The sequence below is a fragment of the Spinacia oleracea genome, chromosome 3, assembly GCF_020520425.1.
Source record: "Spinacia oleracea cultivar Varoflay chromosome 3, BTI_SOV_V1, whole genome shotgun sequence".
Classification (NCBI taxonomy): Eukaryota; Viridiplantae; Streptophyta; class Magnoliopsida; order Caryophyllales; family Amaranthaceae; genus Spinacia; species Spinacia oleracea.
The window spans coordinates 29,349,003-29,370,282 of NC_079489.1; the positions used below are offsets into that span (position 1 = coordinate 29,349,003).

The 21,280-nt window shown below is 36.9% G+C and overlaps 1 protein-coding gene and 1 pseudogene across 2 annotated transcripts; both read left to right on the plus strand.

Annotated features, from left to right (window-relative positions):
* The first annotated feature begins 198 nt into the window (after positions 1-198).
* LOC110796912 (vesicle-associated protein 2-2) lies at positions 199-16,267 on the plus strand. 2 transcript variants are annotated; one of them, XM_022002000.2, is made up of 10 exons: positions 199-391; positions 1,314-1,445; positions 2,989-3,073; positions 4,034-4,104; positions 4,469-4,550; positions 13,793-13,908; positions 13,984-14,163; positions 14,340-14,576; positions 14,662-14,739; positions 15,779-16,267. In XM_022002000.2, exons 3-10 carry the CDS (start codon positions 3,025-3,027, stop codon positions 15,887-15,889), a joined length of 924 nt encoding a protein of 307 aa, XP_021857692.1. In that variant the 5' UTR covers positions 199-391; positions 1,314-1,445; positions 2,989-3,024; the 3' UTR covers positions 15,890-16,267. The 2 variants fall into 2 exon arrangements, with proteins under 2 accessions (XP_021857692.1, XP_021857694.1); XM_022002002.2 differs by having other exon boundaries at positions 1,314-1,435.
* LOC110796920 (probable receptor-like protein kinase At5g38990) lies at positions 15,993-20,265 on the plus strand (annotated as a pseudogene).
* The last annotated feature ends 1,015 nt before the right edge of the window (positions 20,266-21,280 follow it).

Genomic DNA, 21,280 nt, shown 5'->3' on the forward strand with positions numbered 1-21,280 from the left:
CATGCATTTCTCCTGATCCCGATGCTATTTTTTGGGCTGCATAATATAAATAGTGCAATTATATTATGGCCTGTTTGGATATGGACATTTCATTTCAAATGATGGAATTAGGCCAATTCAGCTGTTTGGAAATACAAAGTATTTAAAATTGGATTTGGCTCAATTCCAAGCCATTTAAGAATGAAGGCCAAAAGTTGGGATTTGAAATTACATTAGAAAGGCTGTAATTTCAAATCCAAAATTACAGGTCTCAGCTCTGCTCTCATTCTCTCGCTCTCTTTCCTCTCAGTACTCTCTGTCGTGCGACGCTCTCTCTCCTGCTTCACCATCTTCGGCGTTTAGGATTCTTCTCATTCTCTCTCCTACGTGAAGCGATCTTCTGTTCGAGGAGGTAATTCTTTATCAATACAATTTTTTTGGGTTTGGTCTTCCCCCAAATTTTGTATTCTTAGGGCTTGATTTCACATTGTTGATTAATAAATTGATTACATGAATTATTCTATTTATATTTTGTGTTAATTACCACAATTTTTTCGATTTTGACTTTTAGGGTTTGATTTGCCGAAAATTTGCGAGATTAGGTCTTAATTTGTGCGAAAAATTGCGATAAATTGCACCAGGTATAGAATGTATATGAGGGAGTAGATGAATAGCGCGCAATAGCAGACGACCAAACAGAGAAATGAATATATATATATATATATATATATATATATATATTCATTTCTCTGTTTGGTCGTCTGCTATTGCGCGCTATTCATCTACTCCCTCATATACATTCTATACCTGGTGCAATTTATTTGTTTTTGGGGTTTTCTTGTTGTTAGGGCGGGATTTCATGGTTTGTTGGTTAAATATGTGATTGAGGATGATGTGATTGTGGGTTTGATTGTTTGAGTCGGTAAGATTTATGAGAAATGTAAATTAAATAGGGATGCAAGGTGTTTGTTGAGATGTCTGAGAGATTCTTGAACCTTGCATTTGTGGGGACTTTATCCAAAAGCCTTAGACAAAGAGAAAACGGAAAATACACAAGAACTACGGAGTATGTTGTCTAATGCTCTGGCAATTTGCTGGTTGATTAAGAAGTTTATCATTTGTTTAACTAAATATGCCATACTTGAATTCATCAAACTTGCATGTAAAGTTTTCTGATGATATGATGATATTAGTCTCTGACAACAATTTCATACAAAGATATGCTTTTGTATTCTTTATTTTAGATTGTTTTGAGCTAAATACAATGCTTGGTAAACTGACTTGTTATTACCTGCATTTGCAAACTGATCTGCTCATCTTTTTAATTTGGACAGGAAGTACCCCAGGCCTCTGCATATCTGAACAAATACATCGACAATGGGGAATATATTTTCACATTATTGGATCATAAATTAGAGCCTACCGGATGATCAAAAATTAGATTGGATCTTATTATGTATTGACGGGTAGCATTTTAGTATTTTGGGTGTATTGATTGAATGCTATTATGTTTTATTGGATGTCATATTTGAAATTCTGGCTTTGAAATTCCAAATTTATCCAAACAATATACTAGAATTTGAAATTCTCATATTTCCCAAACACAAAATTTGTAATTGAATTCCATCATTTCAATTCTAGAAATTGAATTTCACTATTTCAAATGAATTACGTGTATCCAAACGCAACCTTAGTCTAATTATAGTGAAGGTGATATGTATTCTTTGGTATTTTTTTGTTTGTTCATTTATATATTTTGTGGTTAAAATGTTAAAATAGTTTGATACAAAGTATCAATTGCTGGTTCATTCTATCGCCAAAGCATGAAATCACAATGAATTTTGTTTCCCCCGTCCCAATATTTCTCTAAAAGAACATTAACAATGTTAGTTTTTAAAGAGTGTCTATATATATACACTTCGTATTTTTTTGGTGAAATGCCTAAGTGTCCACGGATAATAGTGACTAATCCCTCCGTCCCAGGTGCTCAAGGGCTAGTCAAGGATTTCTTTTTCATTCCCAAAGGTTATTCACTTGGTTAAGACTTAAGAGACAAAGTCATCAACCACCCAAGACCAACTTGGGTCGATGGGTATATATATACGAGGAATGCTACATCTCAATTGGCTTGTGTCCATATATGGACACAAGTGACTCAAATACAACCATTTTTAGTACTAACACAGAATATGTTGGTACCAAAAACGCAAATGATTTGTATTGGTACTTCTTAGCAATGTATTGGTATGTCAATACCATGCTAATCTCGCCTGTATGAATGATTGGATGAACAATTAGACATGGATTTCTTTGTCAAGGTTGGTTGTGAAACCAGATATGATTATTGGTAATCGTGGTAAGATGGGGCCTCGTGGCTATGGATAAAGAAGTTTAGAGCTTGTGAAAGAACGGATAGGGAATAGAACGTTGATGAATTTTGTGGCTTAGAATTTGTATTTTGGGCTAGAAAGATGCACTAAATGCCATCTGTGCTATCATGCCTTTGTTATATTTATGTCAGTAGTCTTAGTGAGCTACAAAGATTAGACTATGTCAGTATTAAAAGATTTAAATTTGTCCTTTGCTTTTCCACCTCCTTCTGTGGCTGGAGTTTGTTCAGTCCCCTTCTTTTTATAAATACAAGCTAGGTCTTACGCATATGCTGTATTCTGTTTTGTCTATTACTTGGTATGTTAATTTCTCTTCTGGAACTGCTGCTTACTGATCTTTTATGCTTGGATTACAAGAACTACTTGATTGCTTATGCTTTGAAGCCTCTGTATGTCTTACAAAATTTGATTCTTCTAAGTGTATTTATGTGGTTACATGATTTCTATATATCCTTTAGTTTGTTGTGAAGTTGCCTTTGGCTTAATCAGAAAGCTAATTATTGTTTAGAGGAACCTTCTTTTTTGCTCTGATCTACTTTGGTGATTGTGTTCTCATTTGAATGTTCATGTTTTTTTTATGCTTATTCTAATATATTTTATGTGGTTTCATGATTTCTAGATTGGCATAGTGAAGGTTTTACTCTTTGTATAATCAATGAGTACACAAATATTGGAAATTCAGCCTCGTGAACTTTGTTTCACTGGTATGTCTGCTTATCAATAGTCATCTAGTAAAAGGTTTTAATTTCAATTTATTGTAGTGTCCTCTATTTGATTCATCTTGTTGCGATACGATTAGTTACTGTTGAAAATTGTGTGTGTCACAGTGATTGTATTTAGTTTTTGAGATTGTTGCCCTTCATATTGAATTTTTTTTCTTTTCTCATCGATAACTATGCTGAAGTGCTGAACCAAGCTTTTGAATTCTGATTCTATGTCCTCCTTTATTCTATTTGTTGGCTTATTGGGAGCTTGATAATCATGGCGGTTAATTGAGGACAATGAATTTCGTTTTATGATTTTTTTATCTCAAGTTGTCTTGCTGTGTTTGGATGGACATGTCACACCAATAAGCTAAAAGGCTGTGTCCTATGATATAATTTTAGGTTTTTCAGTTGTCTTTTTTACTAGGGAAGGTCTTGTCAATGTTTTTTTGTGTTTTGGTCATAGACTGTTTTTTTCCCTATTAATTTAGACTGAGAACAGAGATTAAAAGATGAGAACATTTAGAACATACTTACTGCTTTTAGAGTCGATTCTTTAGTCTAAGGTTAAAGGTGAAAACATTAAGCAAAAAGAAATTCAATTGGCGAACAAGAGGTGAAGAGGCTTCCCTTGTTCCCTGGTCTTTTGGTCCAGAATGAAGTGTCAACTGTCAAGTATCTATAAGTGGATCCGACACTGATAATTGAGGTAATATGAAGTAATGTAGGCTGCAGGACTTTGGATAGGCTGGTCAGAGAGAGATAGTTGTTCAGAAAATGTGGGCACCAGGTCTACTACGAGGCTATGATTGTTAGCATTATTATAGTCATACATCAAATTCGCCTTAACTTGTGATTGTTTGTTCCATGATCTACCCTATATTATGGCATATATAGGTAATTTCTTGAGCCTGGAAAAACAACGCTGTTATAATATTTGTCATATCTTTGTCCCCTCAGTTGAAGCAAAGAAACAGAGTTCATGCACAATTCAACTGGCCAATAAATCAGATCAGCATGTTGCTTTTAAGGTAGACTCTACCTATCTTCACCTTCATGGAATATTATGCATCTGATGGTTCTGACTGTTTTTATACCATTAGCAACGTAGGGATCTCTTCAAAAGAATTATTATCAATGTGTAATTGGCGAGGAGAAATTTCCTTTGCAAGGATGTACAAAGCATTACCTAGGGAGTGATATTAGTTTCATTTCATTAAGTGATATGAAGGTGGAAAGCAGAATATATCCAACTTTAGGAAATTGTTAAATTGCCCTCTTTTACATTATACATTTCTACTTGCCTGAAATAGTAAATGGAGCACTTAAAAAATAACATAAATGCTGACATGTGTTAAGTTTGATTAACACTAATTTAAACTGTGGTAATTGCAGGTAAAAACTACATCCCCAAAGAAATATTGTGTGCGTCCTAATGTGGGCATCATCAAGCCAAATGGGAAAAATGACTTCACAGGTTTTGTTGCTTACTGATTTAGTTTATCTTATCACATTTGTTCCATTATAAGCCAGTTGATCTTATTATGGACCTGGTGTTTTTGTCAGAGAATTTTGCATTGACTGTGTTTTGAGTCTTTCAAGAGTTACAGTACTAAATACTAATGCAAGGCATGTTTTATTAAGCTTAGATGACTTAATGTTGTTGCACTTGTAGAGGATCTATTCTGCTGGACGAGGTGCAGATATAGAATATGTGGGCCTGAATGTTGTATGTTATTGATTTGATTTCAAATTTGTTAGATGCTTCCTCCATTCTTTTGTTATCGTAACACTTGCAAGTGGGTGGTTTGGCACAATATTTAAGAAAAATTAGGTACGATACGGAACAAAATAACCATGTGATTAGAAAAAGAAGAGAGAAATAAAGATAGACAAGTAGGATGGGTAGGGGTAAACTTTTAACTTAGGGTGTGAACACATCCCAAAAATAGAAGTGTTGCAATAGTTGAGAAACCTCCAAAATACAAGTATTGCAGCAATAAAAGAACTGAGGAAGTATATAGTAAGGAGAGTGGATTGATGCAAAGGAATTAATGACCTATGCTGGAACTTGATTTTCGCTTGAAGTGTATTCAGAATCTTTTTGGGGTTCCCTGATATGCTTGAAGTTTATTCAGAATAGTTATTGAAAAACAGACTTTGATATTCGACATACACAGTAAATGTTCAATAGTAGGTAAGGAAAATTTGATATTAGTAGTTCCATCTATGGTTTATCCTAGTAATTTCAATCTATAAGGTCGCTTTCCAAAATTGAACCGGTGTGACTTGGAACCCGCTAAGCAGCTCTCTCAGTCTCTCCCTCCCCCTTATCCAGCCCCTAGCCCGCCACATCCATAGGTCCATAGCGCCGTCTCATTATCCTCTTCATGCCCCGTCTTTTCACCTTCACAACCATACCACCACGTAGCAGACTACCTAAGGGAAACTAGCAGTCTTGGTAACGTAAATTAGTCTATTAGAGTTAGTTTGGAGAAGCGAGTTTGTTTGTGGGAAAGGATTTCAGAAGGCTATATATAGATATGATCAATTAGGGAGGAACTAAGCAGATGTTGGTTAAGCTTTTAGTGGGACTGTCCAACCACTCGACAATCTGGGGTTTTAATCTCCTTAGCGATGTATTTCATTGCATTGCTAGTATAACCATTTATTGATTTTCCTTCAACTTCTCTTCTCCTTCCTCCATAATTCTGATTATCTATTCTATGACACACCACAACCATGGGAAACCCTCTCTGTAGTCTTTTCATTTTGAGCCAAAATCATGTCTTTCTAAAATAGCAATGGCTCAAAATCGTTATCTTGATTCACTTCTAATTTCTGTATTCAAGTGGGCAATTAATAACATAAGTGCTCTGTGATTTTGAAGGACCCATCGTTGACTCTCAGATCAATTAGATGCTTCTAATCAATTACGATGGCATAATGTTAATAACGGGGATTAAAATTAGCCTGATTAGCTGCATCAAAATAATTCTTAAAGCAGCAGGAAGGATGATACATGATTGATAATGGTCAATTAGGATAATTGACATTTGACAGTACTTCACTTAGGTTGACTTTTGTAGTTACACAGTTTTGGAGGGAAAATCTGTTAACAGGCTCCCAACAGAATTTGTTTGTTTGTCATTCGTTTTGCTTAGCTGGCTTTAGGCTATGATTCTGTTAAGCTTTGATGTTGTATAGATAGTTAAATATTCTCAATATTACATTGTAGGGATCATCTAAGAAATGAATAAATCATTCTTTCGCATCCTAATCTCTCTTTTATATCAGCATTCCTATAATTCTATTTTTGTTCTTTAGTTTACAAGAGAGTCTCCTGTAACATTGGTTATCAGAGGTGAATAGCAGTTGCTTCTTAAGCTCATATTTTTCCGTTGTTGAAAGCTTGAATTCAGTCATTGCACTCCAATTGTTTGACAATTTGTCAGACTGAAGTGGCATTGAATTTTTCCGGTTCATTGTTTTGCCATAGAAACCCAACTCTTACAATTGCCATAAGCAACAGTTCTGGCTCCAGCAATCACATAGAAAGTGATAGCCATGGAGGAAAGTTAAGGATTCAAGAGGAGAAATGGACAGAAAAACAAGTTTAGGAGAAACTTCTGTAAGAATCCATGAACAAGATGATGCAGTCTTTTGCTGAGATTAACGAGAAGTTGAAGGTAAGAGGAGTTCCGATGAGAACTCTTCTTTCTGGTTCTTCTTCCGAGATTTTTGAGCATTAGCGTGCATTTAATTCCACCAGAATCCAAGGGTATAATCCTAAACTTGAATTTCCTAAATTCAATGGTATGAATACAAGAATGTGGATTTTAAAAAGTGCAATAAGCACTTTAGTTTGTGTAAAATCCTTGGGAACAGAAAGTAGATTTAGCATGCCTTTAAAAAGAAAGAAAAGCAGAAAACTGGATGTCTAATTTCCTTGACTGGTAGGAGAAATGTTGATTGGTTTGAGTTAACCATAGACTTGTTTACAAGATTTAGGGATGAAACAGGTGTTAATGTGGTAGAGAACTTCACTAAAACAAGTCAATAAGGTTTTATTGAGGATTACGTTGATGAAATTTGAGAACATGGAGTGCTTAATGTTACTGCGTGACTTCTACCTTCTTGAGGTTTTGTGTGTGGAGATAAACCTACCGTTAAACTTTTTGTGAGGGCTTTCATGCTTAGGTTACAAGAGGAATCACTGAATGCAAAATCAACGAAGGCCTTTTAAAACAACTTCTAACGTTCCCTCTAAAACTTTGATTTCAATTCCAGTTTTTGTGAATTCAAAGCCCCTTATTCTTTCTAACCCCACAAATAAAGCAAACACTAATCCGAGGAGACCTTAGAAGTACAAGTCTGCAGATGTGAGACAAGAGACGATAGCTAAGGGTTTGAGCTATTACTCATCAGCCTTATGACAGAAATCATAAGTGCAAATTTAGAGCCTCACTGTTGTTTACAGTCGAGATAAGTGGTTGTGTAAAGAAGATGAAGATACTGATGGTGAAAGGGAACCGGAGAGTTCATTTGACGCTGCTGACATGTCTGAACCATGCCGTCCAGTATTTTCACAAATGAGGATTAAGGGAGTGATTAATGGTGTCCGATTACACATACTCATTGGCTAAGGAATTAGGTTGTAACATGGAGGGAATGCCTCTCCTCATCAGATAGAAGTCACATAACCTATCAACATAAATGTAATGAGTTCACTTGGGAAATACAAGGAGAACATTTCAAGACCGATGTAATGTTGATATCCTTAGGCAGTTGTGATATGATGTTGGGTATTCAATAGTTAAGTACATTACGACCCGTTTGCTGGGCTTTTAAGAAACTGATCATGGAGTTTCTCATTGAGGGACAAAAATTTAGATTAAAGGGATTCCAGCTAAGGTTGAAAGTCATTGAGAGTGGTCCATCAATAAAGATGATGTAAAACAAACCTAATCTTTGTTTTCTACAAATTATGGACAATTCATACATTGAAAGTCCTACTTTATTAGAAATACAGGGAAGTGGTCATATTGGATTATCTGCAATAGACGAACTAAAGCAGAACTGAAGCAAGTTTTTGAAGATCCTGAAGAATTACCTCCGCATAGGTGAGTTTTTTTTTTATAATTATCACAGAATACCTTTAGAGGTGGGAGCTGGTCCCGGCAACATCACCCCTTACAGAAATTTACTCGAACAAAGGGATATTATTGAGGAACTGATACAGGAAATGCTAGAACGAGGAATCATTCACAATAGTTTTTGCCCTTTTGCTTCCACTGTAGTATTAATAGAAAAAAAGATGGGACATGGAGGATGAAAGATAAGTTTCTCATTCCTGATGAGTTAATCGATCAGTATTCACCAAGCTTGACCTAAGAACTAGTTACCACCAACTTAGAGTTCATGAGGGAGTTGTGTTCGAAATGCTTGTAAAACCTACACAGGTCATTATGAATTTCTGGTATTGCCTAATGCTCCATCGTCATTTCAAGGCTGGATGATGATGTTTTAGGCTTTACCGAGGAGATGTGTGTTGGTTTTCTTTCATGTTTTCCTAGTATACATCAGCACTGTGGGGGAACACTTGAAACATCTAGAAGAAGTAATAAATAATAAATAATAACGGGTGTGGTTAAGTTGACTCTCTCTCTTGATAACGGGTGTGGGGTGTCTAATTGTCTATAGTCTACTTGTATGAAAAATGATACGAATAGAGAAGAGATTTTTTTGATAAATCTTGAAAATCTATAAACCTGGGTATATATATGAGTATTTTTTTTTATTACAGAGTAATTATTTTTGGCTAAAAATTATCCTTACAAATAGAGTCTTCCAATTTGAGACAAAAAATGTGTTGATTCTTTGACTGAATAGGACATGTGGCGCGCTCCCATTGGATGACAATACAATTTTTAACGTTTGACAAATGACAGACCCAACCTCTATCGCTAACAGCAACATAAATTGCTACCTCACCAAACACATGGATCATCAATAAAATAAAATACACTCGCTTTTTATACGGAGTCTACTGATGTGGAGTACAACCGAGTAGTTAAGTTTAATTCACGTAAAACGATATTTTCAATTGGGCCAATGATCGAGTTCCATAATGGATTTATGGGGGCCCAAGATATGATCATTTGTTTCTCCCTACTCCTTATTATCTTATACTCCTTATTGCGTACTTTGGTCTTGGTTGTCACGGTTGTCATGACAAGAACTTTGGTTACATTTTTTTGGGTTTTTCTACATTGTACCCTTGTAGTTAATTGATTTCTACGTTGTATCCAAACATTTTAAATTTTACACATTGTACCCTTGTAGTTGCCAAAGTTAATTCATTTTTATCCTTGCCGCCAACCCAATGTTAACAAGTTCCGTTATATTTTTAAAAATTCAAGAATTTTCTACATTAACGTTGGGTTAACAATAAACATAAGGTTCATTATATTATAGAAAAACATTAGTTTGCTTGAAAAGTAATGGAATTTTTAAACCTTAGATTAACAACAAGGATAATGTTAACTATATTTTACAAGTACATGGGTACAATGTGGAAGATTTTAAATGTATGAGTGCACTGTAGTAATCATTCTACAAAGAAATACAGGGGTACCACCGTACCATGTAGAAAAATCCAATTTTTTTAGCCATGGTTTAGTTTTCTGTTACCTTCTAATTGGTTTTTTTTATTATTTAATTAATAGGGAATTAATAAACTGTTCCATTAAAAAATATAAATCTTAAGGTCAATCATGTTTTGGAGTATCTGAACTCATTTATAGTTCACTAAAGTAAATAAATAAAAAAGAGCCCGCCCTATTAAAGTCCACAAAATTAATTAAAGAAAGAAAGCACATTTCCCATCATTCTTTGTCATCCCAAATTCTGTTATTATATTTAATATGAAAAAAAATAACTCACCTACCCCAGCACGTGAAAAAGAAATTGGATCTCTCTCCAAACAACAATGGAGGTCTTGTCCTTCTCTACTCTGCTTTCTGTTTCTTCTTCTACTAAAGATCCGGTGACTCGCCAGTGGTATTGCTAGGTCTCATGCGAATCAAAGCTTACACTGGTAAACAGACCGAGCTGTTTTAAAAAATGCCATACAAACTGGGAAGTCTCAGTTCGGCAGATTCAAAATCCATAACGATACTCCCGCATCGTTACAAGATACCATATGTTTACACCTTGAATGGAACTGGATTTCTTCTTTCTTCTGTTTATCATCCCGAATTTGATGCGTAGAAAGAAATATTGAAAAGATGCCTGGAAACATATTTGAGGTGTATTAGTGGAGAAAAGCTAAAGAATGGTCTTTGTGGCTTCCCCTAGCTAAATGGTGGTATATCACCCATTTTCATTCGGTTAACCCCTTATGAAGTAGTCTACAACCAACCAGCACCCTACATTTTCCCTATTTGACAGGCGAATCATCAGTTGTGGATTCGAAGCATGATTAAAAGAGAAAATTATGCGGACGTTGGTGAAATTTCATCTAACATGAGCTCGGTCAAGAATGAAGTGAATGAAGTCACAAATTGATAAGAAAAGAACAAATAGAAGTTTTGAGATTGGGGACTCGGTTCTATTGAAACTCTAACCGTACATAGGTGCAAGGCCCGAACCAATCACAAGCTATCTAACTGTTGTGTACTATGGTCCATTCAAGATAAAGTCAAGGATGGGAAAGGTAGCATACAAGCTTAGACTTCCTGTTGTTCCAAGATAGATGATGTTTTTATGTGTCTTAGTTGAAGAAATTTCTAGGGTCTTTTCCTATGGCTACTCATTTACCAATTTGGTTACAAGGACAGGTTGATGGTCCGATAATCAAACCTGAAGCAATTCTGAGTTGGAGAGTTGAGAAGTTTCCTGAATAAACTCAGTTCAGTATTTAGTTTGAGGAACTTTAGTTTGATTGTACTCCTAAGACTTGAGTCGAATCTTTTTCAAAGGAGGGTGGTATGATAAGGGTCAATGAGGATAATTGACAATAGTTGACTTTTGTAATTAAATGTAGTTTTGGCTGGAAATCTGTTAACAGGCTCCCAACAGAATTTGTTGCAGGACGCTGCCACATTCTGCGGTCCGGACGTTGGTTCGCGGAAACCGATGACCCATAGTATTAAACCTGGATCTAGAAACAAAAGGTCCACTATGCGAAAGTTTTTCTTGGTATCTTAGGGAATTTTCTCGTGAGCTTGAGTCGAGTAAATTGGTGGGCATTTTGTCGCCCATGAATGTTCATTTTCCGGTGACTTTGTTGGCGGCGGTCGAAGTGAAGTTTTTAGAAGTCTACGATTGTTCTTCTGTTTTTTAAATAAAAATTTAATTAATTGTGGAATGGGTAGTTGGAATCTCGGGAAAAGATAAAGTAGTAAAGTAACACGTGACGAATACCTACTGCCAAAATTTACCATTTATTATTTTATTTTTGTTTGTCTTGTCTACGAGTACCCTTGTCTTTTTCCTTTTCCCTTCTTTACAGGCTTATCTTTATCAAATTTTTCTTAACATTTGATATTTCCTTAGCATATTTTTAAATCAGATTATTTTTCACGGTATTTTAAAAATAAATATTAAACCCATTGTTTCGGTTCTCTGGAGGCCGCATTCCGCTTTCCTTTCCATGTCCCGCGTTCCATGTAACATTGGCGTGTCATTCTGTTTTGCTTAGCTGGTTTTAGGCTACGATTCTGTTAAGCTTTGATGTTGTATAAATACTCTCAGTTTTATAATTGTAAGCATCATCAAAGAAATGAAATAAAGCATTCTTTGTCATCCCAAATTCTGTTTTCTCTCTCTCTCTCTCTCTTATCAGAATTCTGTTTCTGTTCTTTAGTTGACAAGAGAGGGTGCCTCTCCTGTAACAACGGTCCAGTAATTCCATCTTCAAATCTTTTATTGAAAAAAGTACTAGGAAAATGAAATCAAAACAAGTTTCACAGCACAACGATAGAAGTGGAGATTTTGTCAGATTTATGCTTTATTCTCAAGGCTTAGAGGAGAGACAAATGAGTGTGTTTTTATATGGCTTTATTTCCGGTCACCCGTCACATCCCGCAGCAGATTCCTATTGTTGTCGACGGAGGAAAATAATGAGGCAAATTGGACAAGGTGGTGTAGCTGTCATATGTTGCAAGGGATACGGAGGAGCTTCTTTCTTAAATATAAATAAAAAAAGGTAGCTAATCATGACTTGATAATCCATCTCAAGTAGGCCACTGGATCATTTTTTGAAGAAACCTTAGGATAAACCATAGGTGGGATTAATGATTATTATGACAGGAAGATATGCAACAATTTGGATTATTCATGACAATGACATTTTAAATCCTTTTTCGCTTGTGTATGGTGGGGGGATGTAGTAGTTATCGAAAGGAGAGAATTTGATATTTGGCATACATAGTAAATGTGCAATAATAGTAACTCGCAATGACTTAAATAACCTATTTTCCTTTTTACAGGGTTGGTCTTATTCTATGGACAATACTAGCTCAGTTGGCTGATATTTCATCTTTGTGTTTTGAATAAATTATTTTTGGGTTACAACTAAAAGTTTATTAACGTCCCCTTGTTCTCACTTCTCCCACTTGCTCCTCTCTCACAACATTAATCTCTCTATTTCTGTTATCATATTTTTGAAAATCACTGTTCCATATGTTACATTTTGTAGTTATTGACTTCTCCATTGTTCTCCCCTCTGCTCCTCTGTCACTTATTATTGTAAAGAGCGCTGCTTCCTTACTTTTCATGAAAATCACTTGCATATTTGATTTTCTGTCACTCAAGTTATTGGCAGTTGGAATCTCTCCCCCTTCCCCATCAACATAGTTGGTACATTTTAGAATGACAATATCAACTGACTGCCATGGCCTGAGCTTGAGTTCTATGATCTTGAAGTATACAATTGTTGGTTTTAGCATAGCTATGATTGTGTTTTGGCCCATTTTTGTTTTCCTGTCCTCTCAGCTAATTGTTACTATGTCAAAATCCTGTGAGACGCAGCTTTTGTCAATACCCCCCTCGTTGCATTTTATTCATTGCTTCAGAAGGCTTATGATTATTCATAGCGCGTAATCAAAATAGTCCTGATGTTTTGCTGTACTAAGCATATTTCTTGGTAGTAGAATGTGAATTTACATGCAAGGAACCATTGTTATTCAGGCGTATAACTAATGTGTAAGATTGAATGTGTATGTCTGTTTGCATACTACAGAGTTCTGTATCAATGGCATACTACAGTGTTGAAATATTTTTTGTTGACAATTTTGCAATTCTTTTCTGTTGTTACTTTTGTTGTCGTTGCGGTTTTCTGTTAAAGAGATAAAACGTATTCGTGATATAAAGAAGTTGCAATCATATATGTAGATGCATAAGCAATGTGGAGCTCTTATTATGTTTATTCGTACTTTCAACAATGGAAACTCTGAAGATAGAGTTATATGGTTCCTGTGTAATTGTTTATGCAGTACTGAGAGGAACATAATACTCCGTATGAATTGTTATTCTAATTGAATTTCCAGCTCTTTAGAGATTACACTGAAAGGAGTTATTGAGTTGATCTTATACTTGCTGACTATAATATACGAAGTTCATGTTTTTCATGCTCTGGCCAGTTTCCAATATTTTATGGAAATCTTTGCTTTTTGAGTTCTTTCTATGCTTAAATTATCTCCCTTCTTAATGCAGTCACTATGCAAATTCAGCGTGCTGCTCCTCTTGACTTGCAGTGCAAAGACAAATTCTTAATTCAATGCACTGCTGTTTCAAGCGGGACTGCAGAGGAAGCCATTACATCTGACTTGGTAAGATTGTTCTTGCAAAGTTTCGGAAGATCAATAACTGAAGGTTTTTAAATTCTGATACATTATCTCTGGCAGTTTGCTAAAGATTCTGGCAAACATGTTGAAGAGAGAAAGTTGAGAGTTATCCTTGTTAGCTCACCTCAGTCCCCTGTTCTTGCACCTGTTAACGGAGTTGCAAATCAAGATTTGTCACATGATATCCCACAAAATGATAAAGTACCCAGTGGGGTTGATAATCTCCCCCCATTTCACAAGGTACAACAACAGTCTCAAAGAAATTACGATTAGATAATTTTTTTTTTGGCAGATGGTTTCAACAGTTCATCTGCCAAATTCTATTTGGTGCCAATCTATTTCAGGTCCCTTATATGCTGTCAGGATAACTCAATATCTTCTATGTTCACTTTGATCTATTATGCGATACAATGCAGGAACCAGATGGGTTAAAAAATGCAAAACCAACGGAGGACTCGAGGATAACTAGTGATGCAGATTCCATATTGTCTGATGGTGCGAATGAGCTGGTAATAGCCAAACGTATTGATTCCAGCGAAGTAAAAAATTTGGAGGAAATGATGTTCCCTAAAAATGAAATGGAAGATGACCTAAAGAAAGAGTCCGAGGAGCTGAAGTCAAAAATTGATGTTGTGGGATCAAAGCTCGTCGAGGTGGGTCTTTAGACTTTGACCTTGGGTTTGAAAGGGGGTACTTTTCCTCTTTTTTTTTTAGGGAAATAAATATTACATTTTGCAGGCTGAGCAAATTGTTGCGAAGCTAACAGAAGAGAGAATGAAGTCCATGGAAGACAAGGAAGTGGTCAAGCGAGAACTAGTGAGTTCTATATCTTGCCACTCACATTCAGGAAATTCTTGTGTTAGTTATTTTAAGCAGTGTTTGGCTTAGGATAGCTCTGTTTTTTGCTAGCTTAAATTATGACATTGGCTGAGTTGTTCGCATGACGAGCATGTAAGCTATATTAATATAAAACTATATAATTTTAGTGAGTACTGAGTAGCGTCTACTTGTCTCATGATACTTCTCTTTCAATGTTATAACTATTTAAATTCCGCTTTTAATTTAGGAGGATGGTCTCTTTTGAACAACTTCCATAAATAATGATACCAAAAAGTAATAACTCCCCTCTATGCCTTGGTTTTGAAAGATATTTTCACAATATCGTTCACGTAGGATTGAGGGAGGGACTACTTTTTCCATTCGGCACAATTGCACTACAGAAAACTGCTAATACCATTTGTAGTTCTATCAAAAAGGCGTGCTAATGACATTAGTTCTTTATAATTAAAGAGTAGAAACACTAATAATCAGAGGACAGCTCAAAGCATATCCACGGTCCCGATTTCCTTTGTCATTCAGATCTTTCTCATCCTGCATTTTGTTTGTGATCTCCACAATTTGTTTCTTCTTTTGTTTACCTTTTGTTACTTGATTTGTTTTAACTCCTGGTAGCGAGTGTAGAGGCATTAGCTGTTTACATAAAGAACTGCTAATGGGATAGGTGGTTGTCTGTTGTGACAAAAGAAAAGAATGCAGTTCTCTATGTGGATGGCACTGTGGGTATTATGCTCAAAACCAAAGCATAAAGAAACTTTTGTTTTTGCATTATCTTGGGAAATTGTTCTACTTTTTTGGATTTAGGAGTTTTTGTATTAAATTATGTGGAAAGGAGGGATGTAGTCCAAGTAACATAGGAGGAGGGAATGGAAGGCAAAATCACACTTTACTTATGGGTAAATGATTTTGGTTTTCGTAATTAGTGCCATTATTCCATATCACATAGATTTACGTATTATGTGGGAAATGATGTGCATAATCATCATTACACAATTTTAATTGTTACTGCATTTTGCAGGCACTGGTGAAGCGGAAGCTTGGTGGAAAGACAGTTCATATGGGTTTTCCTCTGCTGTATATATGTATGGTGGCACTTATCTCTCTGTCAGTGGGATATCTGATGCAGTAGGTGGCTGAATATGATTTCAGCTATAAAGGTTTGTTCTTTACTATATAGTTGGAATTTTTGTTGATGTCGGTTGCTATGAGGCAGTGTTTGATGGTAATTGTAAATGGGAGTTGAGGCATCTATTAAAACATCAGTAATTGAAGAGAATATAGCAAGAGAAAAAAGCGAGAATTCCATTATTTTTCCTGACACAATATTTGTGTTAATTTACACAACTGTACATTTTATTCTTGGGTGGGATACATGTACACAACCATTAGTACGACTCGGAGATTGTACAATTTTATTAGTATTAGTATGATTCTTTTTAATTGTACACTTTGACAAAAAGATTGGTTACATCAATTCACTCTTTATGATACCTGATTATTAAGTCTTTATCTCAATAATGGATCAATATCCTATTTATGTTTCGTTTTGGTATCCAATTAGTTTGACCAGTAAATCTATCGTCCCCACCCGAGTATCACATCATTTCCTATGTGATATTGAGAATTTTAAAGAAGATAAAAAGTGGAACAATTACTTTTATACGTTTGAATTTGTTTGTAATATGTCATAATATGAATAAAGGCGAGACACTTGAGTTTGTTTGAATTTTTTTTTGTTATGGAAGTTACTTTTTTTCATTATGTTCGGTAAATAAGAAAAACTAGGTGGGTGTTGGTGCGGATATGGAGCGGGGATGTATACCCAGACAGGTGGTGGGGTTGGGATGAATTTTAGCTTATACTCGTTGGGGCGTGGATGAATCTATACTAATATATTAAAAGGCGTTGTGGAAAATGTATATGTGTCACGTAGTACTCTCCTCACGCCACATTCGAACACCAGACCTCAAGTGTGGATGATAATTCTCATTACCATCTTAACCAACTACCAATTGTGGTTCATATCTTCACATTAATTTATAAATAAATGTTCACATGAAATCTAAAACAAATAAATTTTTAAATGACTTTTTAATTTCTATGGACTATTTTGAAAAGAAGAAAAATTAAAGCATTATGACAACCATGAAGAAACATGATGTCATAAGTTTCATAAGAATCAACTATAGGATTGCCTTACATAGCTGTATATATATCTAATTTGGTGTTTATAAATTTGACGCACTTAGTTCCACGAGAAAACAAATTATACACATTGTAAGATGATATGATTGAAAACTTACTTGCCATGATAAATGACTTAGCGTGTCTGTGTAGTTGATGAACTTAACGGATATTTTTCATTCTATAGAAGACAAGTATTTTGGTCAAATATTGATCTCAAGAAAAATCTAAAACTTTAGTTATTCAATGTAGCATCCGGGGCATCGCCCGGGCCACATACTAGTTTTAGTTTATACCCGGTGGGGGCGGGGATGGAGATGAGTTTTGTACTTGACATGGTTGATGGGCGGGGATGGGGATGGAAATTTTACGTGGGGATTGGGATGGAGGGAGCTACCCATTGACATCCCTACCCCTCATCCGTAATTAGTACCCCTCATCCTTCCCGGGTGTACAATGCTCACTGTGCACCCTGTTTTTAAATGAACATATAGTTCAAATACTTCAAGAACATATAGCCAATGAACATATAGTTGAAATTTATAGAACATATAGTTTAAATATTTCACTAGTACATGTACATTGAAATCATTCTCAATGTTCTTTAGATTTTCAATAAATGTTCAACAGGGTGCACAATGAACACTGTGCACCCGGGTGTATAATCCAAATTGCGGGAGATCCCTCAAATGAGAAGGATGAGGGGTAGGGATGTCAATGGGTTTGGAAATTTTACTTAAGACCCATTGATATCAACTCCATCTCCTCCGTTGCCACCGCCATTGGCCAAGATCCTCCATATGACACGGCTCGATTATTCCAATCCCCACTTACCTACACTTTCTCGCTTCCCCCGGGCCCTAAATTCCTCCGCTTATATTTTACATGTTCTACTTCATACAACACTATCCAACCTTTTCAATTCTTTATTTCTCTACAAGCAAACCAATTCAACCTGTTAAAAAACTTTAGCCCTTTTCTTAACACTCCCGATGACAACTCACAAATTATTAAATACGAGTTCCACCTCACTGTTGAAAACCATCTCAACTTGACCTTTACTCCAGGAGATGGTGCTAATTATAACAATAGCTCTGGTTTTATAAATGCCATCGAAATAGTGCCTATTCCTGACGGCCTTTATATTAATCTAACCAAATACTTGGATTATATCAGTAATCCTGAGATTGGATACATTCCTCAGAATCCCACCGCGTTGCAAACTGCTTACCGTTTGAACGTTGGTGGTGCAACCATTCCCTCCAATGAAGATTCCGGAAGCATGTGGCGCACGTGGTACTACGACCTTAACTACATGGCTAAAAGGTTTACAGGAAAGGAAGGTGGGATTAAATATGGTACCACTCCAAAACTCAATTACACGGTGATCCCTGCTTACGTAGCACCGGCGTTGGTGTATGCTTCGGTGAGGATGATTGGGGATGACTCCGTGGAAGTTAGATTGAGGAATAATCTAACCTGGATATTTCAGGTAGACCCAAGGTTCGATTACTTAATGAGGCTCCATCTTTGTGAAATGAATACAGATATAACACCAAGTGTACAGAAAGCGTTCGATGTGTACATTGATAACCAGATGGCGATTTCAGGAGTCGATGTTTGGGCGATTTCAGGAGGTTTGGGGGTTCCAATCTATCTTCAAACTGTTATACGAGTTTATGGTGACAGTAATGGAACCAAGGTTCCGTTAAGGCTCGATCTCCATCCTAGGAATACAGGGTAAGTAACTTCCATTTTATTGTGTTGAACCAGTTTGGTAGAAGGTAAACATTATATTCGATCCATACCTTATTCTGCTACTTGATGCTGTATGTTTTCACTTTTCAGTGAAGCAGATGTACTGTTGAATGGTTTGGAGATCCTAAAGTTTAGCGAATTCACTGGAAGCTACTCATATCTTGCGGCACCTAATCCACCACAAGGTCCACAAATGCCTACCTCTCCAACAATATTTCATGGAAAAGGATCAAGACACCATTTGCTTCCACCGATAATAGGTGGCGCAATTTTTGTTTCCCTTTTCGTTTTAGGTTGCCTTGTATATAAAAGGCGGGAAAACCAAAAGGATATGTTTAAGATGAAAAAAATGGACACAAACACCTCCAGCAAGGAGAAGTGGGCCCCTACTTCAGTAGGATCGACAGCTAGCACCATGAGTTCATCTCTGCCTTGTGATCTTTGTCGACGTTTCTCGTTCACCCAAATCAGGGTTGCAACGAGTGATTTCGACGAGAGCTTGGTTGTAGGTAGGGGTGGATTTGGTAAGGTCTACAAGGGTTCTATAGACGGTGGAAGCACCACAGTGGCTATCAAACGGCTTAACTCTACTTCCAAACAAGGAGCCCGCGAGTTTCAAACTGAGATTGAGATGCTCTCAAGATTACGACATGTGCACCTAGTGTCCTTGATCGGGTACTGTGAGGACAAGGGTGAAATGATCCTGGTTTACGAGTACATGCCTCAAGGCACCCTTCGAGATCATTTGATGTATAAGATCCCTGAAAAATTTGGTAAAAACACACCACTATCATGGAAACAACGCCTGACAATCTGTGTAGGATCAGCTCGCGGCCTACATTATCTCCACGCGGGTGCTAAACAACTGATAATCCATCGCGATGTCAAGTCTACCAATATCCTCCTTGATGACAAGTGGACAGCTAAAGTGTCGGACTTTGGCATCTCCAAGGTAGGACCTGAACAAGGTAGAGCGGGTGTGGGTTCTTTACATGTTAGCACTGCTGTGAAAGGGAGTGCTGGGTATTTAGACCCTGAATACTACCGAAGTCATCAATTGACAGAGAAGTCCGATGTGTACTCCTTTGGAGTAGTATTGTTCGAAGTCTTATGTGCTCGTGCTGTAGTGAATCGTAACCTTCCCAGTGAAGAAGCAAACTTGGCAATGTGGGCTCAAAGTCGATATAAAAAGGAGATCCTCCATACTATTGTAGACCCAAATCTAACAGGCCAGATAGCACCCGAGAGTCTAAGGAAATTTGGAGAGATTGCTACTATGTGTGTACGTGATCAAGGGAGCGACCGTCCCTCAATGGGGGACGTAGTATGGGGTTTAGAGTTTGCCTTACAACTTCAAGAAACTGCTGAATATAACATTATTCGTAGTGGTTTCGATATTGGTATTGCAAATAGTGTTGTTCAGAGTGATTCAAAGAGGTTAATGGACAGTAGATCAGCTACCAGTATATCATCAGATTATCCTGTTACATGAAGTCTGCTTCTGTCTTTGTCTTTTCGGAGATTATTCATCCAAAGGCCAGATGACAATATTCCTCATCAATTTCTTTCTTTTCGACAAGTAATTACTTCTTACTGTTATTGTTCCGGGTGTGGAATGAGAACAGCTGACTGTGGGATACTGGATTCCTGTTGAGAGTGCCGGTTGGTATCTGCACAACAGAATGGATTAACTAGCCTCGGGGGTGGTTCGAGGATCCCCCCTCCGATGCTTAAGTAAGATTACTGAGAGATTAAGAGATGATTAAGAGATGATTAGAGAGTAAGAAAGAAGTGTGTTTAAGTGTTTGTGTACCTCATAGCAATAAATGAGGTGCTCCTTATATAGACCAATCCAAGGGTACGACCTGGTAGGTCCTTGTGGTTAGATAGCGACCCGTTGATAGTGACCCTTGGTTGGTTGTCTTCATGATAATGCCGGCAAGGGGTCTTGCAAATAATGCCGGTAGAGGATATTTACCTAAGATGACCAGGTTACCTGCAGGTTAAGTTTACATACGGGGAGTTCTGCCGGTACCAGGTGGTGCCGGTAGGACACCCCGTACAACTAGCCCCCTCAGAGTAAGCGCATATATGACAATTGTTTGCGCTTGCTCTGAGTTTAATGGGAAAAAATAAGTATTATTTTGATACCTGGTGGTACAACTAGCCCCCTCAGAGTGAAGCGCGGGCGCTGACTGTGTTGCGAGTGTTTCTGAGAAAAGACCGCGAACAGTTTGCCGACTGCCTTCGCTCTGAATGAAGAACTTTGTTGCTAGGTACTTTGGAAAAAAGATTTGGACGACTAGCCCCTTTGAAAAAAGATTTGACGACTAGCCCCCTTGTAAAAGGTTTGGACGACTAGCCCCCTTGAAAAAAGATTTTGACGATTAGCCCCCTTGTAAAAGGTTTGGACGACTAGCCCCCTTAAAAAAAGATTTGGACGACTAGCCCCCTTGGGAATACTTCAGATGACTAGCCACTTTTTCGAATTTTTTCCTTACAAGTGGCGGGAGATTGCTAGCCACGTTCTTCCACGTGGCCTTCATCCTGCGCCTCATTTTTTGTGCCTATTTTGGGC